The 11568-nt window shown below is 37.7% G+C and overlaps 2 protein-coding genes across 7 annotated transcripts in view; one reads left to right on the plus strand and one right to left on the minus strand.

Annotated features, from left to right (window-relative positions):
* Positions 1–205: 205 nt before the first annotated feature.
* The window catches only part of LOC123980009 (gamma-crystallin S-like), a 15629-nt gene continuing 4266 nt past the window's right edge, over positions 206–11568 (minus strand). The window contains exons 1-6 of one of the 5 annotated variants that reach the window (XM_046064140.1): positions 8725–8798; positions 8124–8168; positions 3678–3810; positions 2712–2904; positions 940–1182; positions 206–590 (exon numbers count right to left, since the gene is read on the minus strand). In XM_046064140.1, the coding sequence (XP_045920096.1) occupies positions 318–590; positions 940–1182; positions 2712–2777 (582 nt within the window). In that variant the 5' untranslated portion in view covers positions 2778–2904; positions 3678–3810; positions 8124–8168; positions 8725–8798 and the 3' untranslated portion in view covers positions 206–317. Of the gene's footprint in view, positions 591–939; positions 1183–2711; positions 2905–3677; positions 3811–8123; positions 8169–8362; positions 8435–8724; positions 8799–11568 lie in introns of those variants that run through there. The other 4 variants (XM_046064169.1, XM_046064160.1, XM_046064151.1 and 1 more) reach the window with 4 other exon arrangements.
* Positions 8998–11568, plus strand: part of LOC123979997 (DNA-binding protein SATB2-like) — a 30719-nt gene continuing 28148 nt past the window's right edge. The window contains exon 1 of one of the 2 annotated variants that reach the window (XM_046064118.1): positions 8998–9071. The gene's annotated coding sequence lies outside the window, so the exon portion shown is untranslated. The remainder of the gene's footprint in view (positions 9072–11568) is intronic. The other variant, XM_046064114.1, reaches the window with a different exon arrangement.

Genomic DNA, 11568 nt, shown 5'->3' on the forward strand with positions numbered 1-11568 from the left:
AAAGTAAATCAAATAAATTAAAGTCGTGCAACTAGAATTCATACCTCTGCTATTAATTAAAATGTTTGGCATGGAGCGAAAGGTTCAATAATCTCTTACAGCTCTTTCTGACAACTCAAGGTCCACTTACTGAGATCGCAATCCCTCATGTACAGCACAGTGCACTCCTACTTCTAGACACTCCCACTCATTGATGACACAACCCTGTAATTACTCATCATTCAGTTTTATTGTAGCTGCTGCTGTGTCTTGGTCTCTCAGATCTCAGTCATGAGCCAATCAGCAGCCAATGAAAAGGTGAAACAAAAGGAAAGTGGCTACTCAGTTAGCTTTCTGAAAGACTGCACCGTAGGGCAGATGGCTCCCCAGTCCACCGGCTTGCGGTACTCGCCTCTCTCCAGCAGATACTGGCGGCCCTTGAAGTGAGGGTGCTCGTAAAAGACCCACCAGCCTCCCAGGACCCTGCAGGAGTGAACCTCTCTCCAGTGGAACTTCTCCAGCACGGAGGGACAGTCCTCAGTCGCTTCAAACACCTGACCACCAAAGTCCCCTTTTACATAGAGCTGGATCTTGTAAGGATCTCCACTGGCCTGGAGGAGGACGCCGGCAAAGGGGAAACAGAGAGGCAAAATGAAGGAGATAGGTTGCAGTAATGTTTTTATGTTTTGTTGCAACATCTTCAAATTGAAGTGTTTTCTTACTTCAAAATCAACTGTCTTGGCAGCGGTTTTAATTATTTGACCATTTTAAGCAGGTTCAAGCAATTTTTATTGCAGATTTTATAGGCTGATATCATTGAAAATGTGTAAAAATGGAGGAGCATAGCATAGCATATTAGCATAGCTAATGCCAAACTAGCTGGTGTTTCATTTTGGTGAGTAAAACATTATGCAGTCGTTGCCACTGTATCCTAGAAACTTAGTACGTTCGAAGGCTTACAAAGTGAATCATCTTGCAGGAGTTGACTCTGTCGTTGAGGCCATTCCAGCTCTGGAAGTCGGGGTACTCGCCTCTGGTCAGGACGTACTGGTACCCCATGTAGTTTGGTCTCTCGTAGATCACCCAGGTCCCGCTCTCCACGCGGGCCGAGTTACAACGACTCAGGTATGAGTGGAAGTCGCTGCAGTCGCTGTCACACTCATACCTGCGACCCTGGTAGTTCTTGTCCTCGTAGAAGACGATCTGGTGGAAAGTACATGAGTGAACCTGAGTGAAATATTAAATACCTACCTAAAGTGCTTGATAATATATGCATATAATATTTGGTTTGTAAGCTTGTAAAATAAGTTCAAGTCTGTAAACTCTAATGTGGATGTTTGTATAGTCTGGGCTCTTAGCCTATAAAGTCTTAACATTTTGATTTCTGTCTGTAAACTCTATTTTACACTCAGTTTCCTGATTCTCATCCTACTTGTGTAAATAAACACACAGACTTTACAGGTTTACATAGGTTTTTGGAAAGTGGATCCACAGGAGAAAGAAAGCAGGATATCTAACTTCTGACCAATTTTCTATCTACTAAATGTTCAGACTTAACAAAATGAAACCTGCAAGCCCAAACCTGGATATACAATCTCAACATTAAATTCCCTTTAAACAGTGAGGGCTTCACATTTTCTGAAAAGTAAATACCCAGCGAGTTCATTCAACCAACTTGACCGCTGCTCTGAAGGCATTTCCTGAATTCTCAAAATCAGGATCAGAATCTAAACAAAGTGGTAGTGGTAGCTGGAAATAATCGTACGTATGTCCATGCTTAATTTGTCCAATGTGAACCAAAATTAAAAGTTTTATTATCAGTTACATTGGTATATTGATGTTGCCTGTCATTATTAATACAAATAGCCTCAGGATATTTTGGTTGTGTTTTACAAAAAGAGCAAGGCCATATTTCATTTCATCTCAAGGATCCTGAAAACACCCAGGTGATTATGGGATGGATTTGATGACTCACTTGCTATGACAAGATGTTAACTGAAAAAGGACTCGGGGAGCGCCTGCCTCTGCTAAGGCTACAACTCTCTAAATGCACTGTTGTAGCAGACAAGGCTTTTTTCTCCCCAGTCCCTGTGCTAAGTTAGATGAACCAGTGCTTGCACCACACAATGTCGCTCTTCTGTCATGGCTGCTGTTCACACAGACAGGTTAAAATGTTAAAACTTAAACTTAACTGTAATCCTTAATCTCTACTCACCCTGCCCATCCTGGGACTAGATCTGCTCCACAGTGTGGTCTCCCTTGAATGTGTGTGTGTTATGTAAAGTACTATGTGTGAGTACGTGTGTGTGCGTGCGTGTGTGCGTGTGTGTGCTCATATGCGCCCTCATTCTCTTTTATACCCTCAGAGCCCTCTATAATTGAGACAATTGCTTTGTCATGAGAATGAGATCCAAAATTTGAGTCAGTGGTTCCATTGCTAGTCGTGTTTTCCAGAAAGAGGCTGTGGGATTACGCTGCATAAAGACCTCGGCCACTGACCTAGTCTTTATAGCAAACTGTAAACAAACTGCACACACACACACACACACACACACAAATATCCTTACGTACATACTTATATGTCAGACCTCTATTTGATGATTGTATAAATGTTAAACTATCCTTGTCATGCAATGTGGGAACAAAACAGCCACGTCAGCAGTCTGTGTGCACCAGCAAGCTTCATCATCAGTTGCAGCACTGAGCTAAACTTAAACACACAGCAGGCTAACCTGTTTGAGCAGCAGAGTTTCAACTCGAAAACACTGTTCAGCTGGTGCAGTATTTTGTATGGCCATGACAAGTTGAAGTCAATGCAGTACATCAGAAGCTGCAGTTCCTCAAATGGCCTTTAGATGCCGGTGTTGTTTCACATTTTTTCCCCTGCAAATCCCCTAACCAGTTTGGGTTCTCTGCATTGAGACACTATTGGAAATATGGGAAAATATTATTTGAAGGGTAAATAATACAACACAACACAAGACTGAAAACTTAACTTAGTAACTTCAAGTTACTAAACTTTTATCAGCTTTATAAAGGTATAATTCAGATTCAGAATCAGATTCCTTTATGATCATTGCACAGAATACAAAGAAAATGAGTGCAATTCTGATGATGCATTCCCACATAACAAACAAAACAAAAATGACAACAAAATTTAAAATATAAAGAGTTTCAGCTAAACTAATTAAGGTTCTAAATGTACAAATAAAAAATAGTGTGAAGATTACTATAATCTGTAAAACGATAGATATGAAACAGGACAGGACAATAAGTTATTGTTAACAACTGAGATAGTATTGCACTCTAGGGTATGGCACATTTATTATATGTCAATATGTGTTGTAAAGTTTTAGTGGCCCAAAAAAATTAAGCAAACCAAAATTACAAGGGAAAGTGAACGGAAAGTAATTTATGTGCGGAAATGGATTGAGTTTAAGGCGTGGTTTAGTTCAAGAATCTAAACTTAACTGAAACAAAATGAAACAAATGAAAATTTAATTAAATTAGATGATACAAAATGAAATAAAACAAAACAAATGAAACAAACAGTAAAAACAGAAATGCAACTATAAAAACACTGCTGGGACTCTCAGCAAGCATCAGATCTCCCCAGCCTGGGAGAATAACTTGGCTGCAGAACAAAGTGGGTTTTAATTGTGTATGAAAATATACAATAAAATAATTAATGAATATACTTAATGATCCGTCAACGTGTGATTCCCATAGACATCACAGGGCGGCAGCATTTCCAAAGTGAAAATACAACACCCAGCTCTCCTCAGGTTTCCTACATTTTATGTGATTTGTAGTGGGATGGACCAGGTGTCACTGCAACAGTGAAAAACAAGGTATATAGAAGATTACAGCTGCAACGATCAACAAAAAAATTAATCACCAACTATTTTTATACCGCTCACTTAAAACAAAAAAACCCAATAATATGTCAGAATATGCTTCTTTTGCTTGTTTTAACATCATACTAAGTTGAATATCTTTGTTTTTTTGTTGGTTGTACAGATATTTGACGACTTTACCTTTGTCCATCACATAATCTACCAAACGATTAACTGATTCTTCTGGAAAACAATTAACAATTTACTGATCATGAAAGCAGCAGGGCGAAATCCGATTGGTGAGACACATTTCATACACAAAGAAACTGAACAAAATCAGTTGAAGAAAGTCAAACATAAAACCCTTTATACACATAAATGTACACCTATAGCAAAAGAGAGAAAAAAAAACATTTTATCCCAATAAAGAAGTCAATGTAATTTCAAAGGTGGGTTATTTAACAGTAATTCAGAACTTTTCAGAAAGTCCAGATTCTGTATAAATAATTATTTCCTCTGTTTCAATATAGCTTTCTGTCCAACACAACCACACTCTGAATGCTATGTAAGTAAATCTGAAACGCCTTAGTTACACATAAAGACCATAAACACATTCTTCACATTAATATTTGCTGTTACAGGTGATAAAAGCTGGCTTGTTTTCATTGGAGCCTTGTGAAGGCACTCTTTAATTGCCACGAATACCACCACACGTGCACACACACGTGCACACACACACACACACACACACACACACCTCTTGCTCATGGTGTGAGACTCGCGGTGAGCTGTCAGAGATACTTAAGATGATGTAGGACAGACAAGTGTTGGCGCACACACACACAAACCACAGAGGAGGAGGAGCGGCAGGAAGGCAGACAGGCTGAGTGGTAATGATAGGTGACTATTCTTCCATGTCGAATAAATCATAGAAAAAGCTGACCACTGCCGGTGAACACTAGTGCTGCTATTTGGAGAGACACACTAACCAACATATAAGTGATGGACGGGCAGAATTTATGAAATAAATTCTCAGGAAACTACAGACAAATGTTTTTTAAAGTTTTTTTACATTTGTCTCCTCATAAGGACAATGACAAGTCTATAATTCAAGATTACAATCATAAATAAGGCGTCTTTATAGTTTGAATCCAACCGAGGACTACAGTGAGCTTCTGGTGAACTGTCTTAGTGACTGAAAAAACAAGAATTTTGAGGTAAAGTCATTTAGAAATGCAGAACTGTAAACGTTTAACATCAGAGGGCCAAATATCTTCCATTGTCAACCACTTATCCTGCGTACAGGGTCGCAGGGGGTTGGAGCCAAACCCAGCTGACACTGGGCGAAAGGCGGGATACACTAAGGACAAATTAGGGTCACTAATCAACCTAGGCCACATGTCTTTGGACAGTGGGAGGAAGCCGGAGAACCCAGAGAGAAGACACGCAGACACAGGGAGAACATGCAAAATCCACACAGAAAGGCCGGGGCAACCAGCGTTTGAACCTGCAACCTTCTTCCTGTGAGACCACAACACTATCCACTGGAACACCATGCCACCCTCTGAACATCTTATTATTATTAATCAGAGAATTCTTTGTTTCTTCTTTCTCTTCTCTTTTTTACCTCAAACTTTTTCTGTATCAAACATTGAGAGCGACACCAACATCGTTAGGCTGTCCTGAAAATCTATCTTTCAGCCAACAGCTACACACAGTACAGCAGACTAACTCTCAGAGCTGTACTTATCCAGATTATTTTCTCCAGATTATCTGCATCATGTACAAACACTACAAGGCTTCACATTAGAAAATATAACCATAAAACCATGAAAATACAGGCTTCACTTGGATATTCTAAGATATTAGTGACTCCAAATGTAAGAAGCGGTGTTATTATTTTAATGAAAAGTAAGACAAATGGAAATCTGATCAACTTTACAGGCCAGGATTGTTTTAATTGTGCATTAAAAAACTGTTTTCTCATGTCCATAAAAGTAGGTAGGTAAGTAGGTACATTTATTTGTCACAATACAACAGGTTATAGAGTGAAATGGAGTTTCCTGTTTCCCTTCTGCTACATAGCAGACAATACACATTAATACAGAAGCAATTAATATGCAGTATAGCAATAAAAATGGTAAACAGAAATAAACTATAATCAATGGAGCAGTGAGGAGGATGAATTTGAGTTTAAAAGTCTGATAGCTTGGGGGAAAAAGCTGCTCTGCAATCTGGTGGTGCGGCAACTGAAACTTCTACATCTCTTCCCAGAAGGCAGCAGGGTGAACAGGCTGTGGCTGGGGTGGTACTGTAAGTATTGTCATGTAAACTTCCTAAGTCTGATGTCCATGTATGAAAATTGACATGTTCTGTGTCACTAAATCTGCTTGAAATGCAGGTTCAAGAAAACTTTTCTGCTTTATACAGCACGGTTCGCTCTCTTTTGCATGGGCTCCCCGTGAACAGACCAATAAAAGCAAGCAGATAAATAGATAATGATGACTCACTCAGATCTAACCCCTGGGACAAGTAAAGTCACACATTGGACTCAATCACAACTTTAAAAATCAACCAAAGAATCAAGAAGTCCAATCTTAAATGCTGCCTCAGTCCATCTAAATAGAGCAAAAACATTTTAAAGGACTTCTTAAGTGTTAGTGTACACCCCTAAACCTGCTCATTATAATAGTATAGGGCTAAAATTACAATTTGCATTGAAAGAGCATTTTTGTCAGGAAGGTTCAACTCAGGTCAAAAAGTTCCCTAGAGCTTATTTTTGTCCTTTTCAATCATTTACTTTGAGATTGTTTTTTAACCCCCAGTAGAGGGCAGACTATCAGCTTCTCTATTATGTCCACTCTGATCATTTGTAACTTTTAAAAATGTGTTTCCTCAGTGCTGAGGTCCCTACACAAAGCATCACAGTATCTACAAAGACCTGTAGCTTCCAACATAAATCATCCTTTCTAACCCCTCTCATTCCTCTGGTCCTCCTGTACTCTGCTGTAGTGACATCTGGAAAATTAATTATCATTTCTAAATCTGTGATCACATTATTCATTTAGTGTACGGCTTTCTAGAATAAAGAAGTAGCTCTTCATACCCACATACTTTGTATTTTTATTGATTTGAAACAATTTACTCTGCTGGAGAGCATAAAGATTATTATTTGAAGTCGGAAATAAATGTAGGCTAATTCATGTTTGTCAATCTGTCTTCAGGTTTCCCTCCCAAACCCTCCCTCCCTCTCTTCCTCCCTCCCTCCCTCTCTGCATGTGTCATTTTTCTGCTCTTTACTCAGCAGGCAGCAGCAGTCTGTCCTCATCACTCCTTGTCTTCGTGCCTCCCTGCTCGTTCCGCCAGTGTGCTGTTTTAGTTACACAGGGAAACGCCGGAAAATTCATATTCTCTCAGGCTGGATTCACTCGTTTTCACCAATGCGTGGAGTTTATTCCCCGGCAAGCACGGTGACTTCTTAAAAAGTGAGTGAGCATTTACTGAAAAAGTTCTCCACTGGCAGGTAAGTAACAACTTATTTAAAACTAAATACAAAAACACTAAAATGTCCTTTTTAAGGAGTTAAAATTAAAAAACAAAATGATTATGCAAATATCCAGACGTGCCTGACAATGAACACATCAGGACACTAGATATCACAGTGTCAAGTTTTATGGAAGTCTAGATTAATTTCTTTGGGAACATGCATTGAATATTTGGATGTAAGTAAATGTCACGCTACATATACAAATAATAATTGATCTTGTGGACTTAAACTTTTTGGTTTTATTGCAGTTAAGTAAGTGGGACTCAAATATAACCATGACCATATAACAACCTCCTTTTCTATCATTTTTAAACAAAAATAGATATTAATAGCATTACTACAAAAACAGAGTTATCACTTTTTAGGAGATATGACTAACATTAAGCTTTCTTTTCAGAAAATGAAGTTAATAATCATGATAATACATTATAAGTTGTTGCATTATCCAATATTTGCACACGCTTAGACTTTAATTAAAGCTTCATAAGGTCATTTCCTATTATGGAGATGTTTTGAATATTTATTCATTTTATTTATTTAAAGTCGGCTTTAAGGTTTAATAGATTTTTGAAACTGTGGACTTATGGAGCGACGCTTTCTCTTCTTTTCACAGCACTTACATTGCAACTCTTACTGTGTTTTGCTTTAATAAAAATACCAATCTTTTTATGTGGGTTTCAAATAACTTGACAACCACTTTGGGGCACATCACTACATAACTATTTTCCCCCATGTGTTGTGGAAGCTTAATTTTAACTCACAATCTGTCACATCCGTTCTCCTCACACAGTCCTTGTGGATTGGCACTAGGGGTCACAGAAATAATTAGAAATAGAACAAATTTTCAAATTAGCTTTCAAGAATTTGCAATGGAAATTTCAAAGTCTATCACTTCAGCCATCTCTTTTTGTTTTTACATCCACTTGAAGTAAAACCACAAAGCTTAATATATTTTTTAAAATCAGTTTAAATGATTTTATTAGCTGAACCAAAAGATGACCTTTTAGCATGTATTGCTTTTGGGTGAAGCTATTTTCATGGTAGGCTGACGAAACATGCCCTAATTGAAATTCATAGACTGTGAAAGGACAAGTGTCATAACTTATTTGGTTTATGGAGGTCTTATCTTATCTTATCTTTAACATTTCATATAGGCTGTCTATTATAATTATCTTTGTCAGACAACATTTGCAATTATTAGAAAAACTTTGAAACCACTTCTATTAAACTTTCACTATGGACCCCAAGCAGCTATTAAATAGAATCCAGCTCCAAACATTAGGCCAATCTTAAAAGTTTCTCTTAACAAGACCCCTCACACCAAACTCAATTCATAATTCCATATCCTTTAGTTCAACTGACCCTTTTCATAGACCTGTCATTAGTTAAGCACAGCTGCAGCTAATAACATCATAGCAGCCAGAACCTTTGATTTAGCTAGTTTGCAATTGAGCATTAACAGGGGGATACTGCTTTGTCCGGGACGTTTTTGTCAGTGAATAAATAGTGGTTAATTTGGCACACCTTGAGTCAAACGGTGCCATTATTCACCTAATTTTATTAGCCACAGCTGTGTTCGTCCACATCAGGTGAAAAGCATCTGCTTCTAGAGCTGCTAATATCTGTGGTGCTGTCGAGGAGTGCAAAGACAGTAGGGAGAAACTGTTACAAAAGTAAAGATTTAACGACGATACAGTAGGTAACCACTTGTAGGTACATGCCGAATTTACCAGAATGTCATGAAGACTTAGTCAGTATTTAAGATGTGTTTAAATGTGCTGATAATACGTTATAATTAATGAACAGATTATTATTTTAGAGGTATTTTAATGAAATTCGTGCGTATTCATGTGAGCCAGGGGCTACATCTCTACTGAAAGACTTAGCTGCCTCAGCAATTAAGTCATTAATTAATTAAAAAAATAATACAATCTGACATTATGAGCATTTCGGAAACAAAATGTCACTTAATAAAGTTATGTGATAATATGGTATGGTAACACAATAGAGAAATGCCCTCTTTTGATTCAAGGTAAGGCAAGAACATCTGTAGCCAAGGAAATGATCATGACATGAATATTATTATTATTATTAATACCACAGACTCATACATGTGTGACTTAAATGTGGGATACTTCTTTTACTTTACATAAGCATTGAAAACAGAAATCCAAGTATGATAAAGGGTTTCAGGAAAATAAAAGGCAAACAAAAAAATTTAAAATGTACATTATCTGCAGGAGTTTTCACTTTAAATCAAATAACATTGAAAAAGATGGAAAAGTTTTGACATTTTGAGAATCAAGTAGCCTACAAAAACTTGTTCCCCCTTACATTTTCCCTCTTTCATTATCTGACAGCTTCCTGATTGAATCAGAAAAAAATGTGGTTTTAGAAAGGATTCTCATCCAAGTTTGAAAAATAAAAATAAAGCGTGCTAAAGTAAGTGGATAATGGATCATTTGCCTCAGACATTGCATGCTGTTTTGTTATCTGTTAAAGACTGAGGAAAAAGAGAATAAATATTTTAGGTAACTTCCTGATATAGCCTAATGTAAAATTTTTATTAATTTTTTACCAAATGTAGACTCTGTGCTGTTTTTATATGTGAAAGTATCTGAAGACTGGATTAAAACCGGAATTTCCCTAAAAATATTTTCAAAGTTGTAGATGAAACTTAACAAAACATTAATTGTGATGATTTTGTTGTTTGACCCAAATAGAAACTGTCTGGTATTAACAGCTGTCTCTCTCCATAGTGTTTCACACGATGAAGGTTTATGGCCATGAGAATACATTGCTCTTTAATGTGCTTGATTAAGTGTAGCCTACTTGCATGAGAGAGATTATCTTGATGAGACCAGTAAGAATGTCAAGTCTGGTGACTCTGTTGCTTCTGGTATTAATGGCTCTCTTCAATGTGAGATCACTTTCAAGTAAGACTTTTATCTTAAATGATTTTATCTTGTCTGCAAATCTAGATTTTATGTTTTTAACTGAATCCTGGTTGCAAATAAATGACTATAGCCAGCTAGCTGAACTGTGTCCGCCTCAATATGATTGTTTTAGTCAACTGAGGGTCAGTGGTCGTGGTGGTGGGCTAGTGAGCGTGTATAGGAAATATTTAAAATGTCATCAAGTACGCTGTGATGCATTTAACTCCTTTGAAGTTTTCACTCTTAAAGTTGGAGGGCTGCAACCTATCATATTTGTTATAATTTATCGCCCCCCAAAACCGCCTGGAGGATTTTTATCAGAACTTCATGAATTTTTAGCTACTCTGGTTTTAAATTATGACAGAATTGTTCTTTGTGGTGATTTTAATATTCATGTTGATGACCCCACCAATGTTAATGCAACTGACTTTTTAAATATGGCCACTTCTTTTAACTTCAAACAACATGTCAAAGGGCAAAGACATAACCGTGGTCATACACTGGACTTGGTTTTTACCCTGGGTGTTAGCATTTCCTCTGTGGAATTAGTGGACATGACCATATCTGACCACAGATGTATTGTTTTTAGCTGTGATTCGCCTGTTACTCATGCCGCCTCACCAAGCTCCGTGTGTTCTCGCATTTTTGATGAACACGCATTCTTTCAGAGCCAAAGCCAACACCTGTCTGATTCCAACACCAACAATCTGGTCGATCACTTCAATCATATCTGCTTGTCGTCACTAAATATTACTGCTCCTCTAAAGGTTAGGCCTACATCTAAAGCTAGTAAGCAAACCTGGATAAATGACAGCATTCGCAGCCTAAAAAGGGAATGCAGGAAAGCAGAGCGCAGATGGCAAAAATCCAGTCTCCAAGTCCATTACCTCAGTCTGAAGGATTTATTAATTAACTACAATAACATGGTTAAGGATGCGAGAACACACTATTTTTCTGAACTCATTACTACACATAAACACAACCCCAGGTTTCTGTTTAAGACTGTGGATCAGCTGGTAAACCCAACCCCTCCTTGTGCCTCAGCTGGAAGTAATGATGACTGTGAATTGTTTTTATCTTATTTTACCAATAAGGTGGTGTCAATCAGAGCCTCTATTACCCCCGCGACCTCTTACTCAGAGGTTCCTCACCAGCAACAAGAGAGTTTTAACCAGTTTTATCCCATCGACTTGTCTGAGCTTTTAAAAACAGTATCACAAATGAGAGTGTCCTCCAGCCCACTTGATGTAATACCTACAAAGTTTTTACT

The sequence above is a fragment of the Micropterus dolomieu genome, linkage group LG01, assembly GCF_021292245.1.
Source record: "Micropterus dolomieu isolate WLL.071019.BEF.003 ecotype Adirondacks linkage group LG01, ASM2129224v1, whole genome shotgun sequence".
NCBI lineage: Eukaryota > Metazoa > Chordata > Actinopteri > Centrarchiformes > Centrarchidae > Micropterus > Micropterus dolomieu.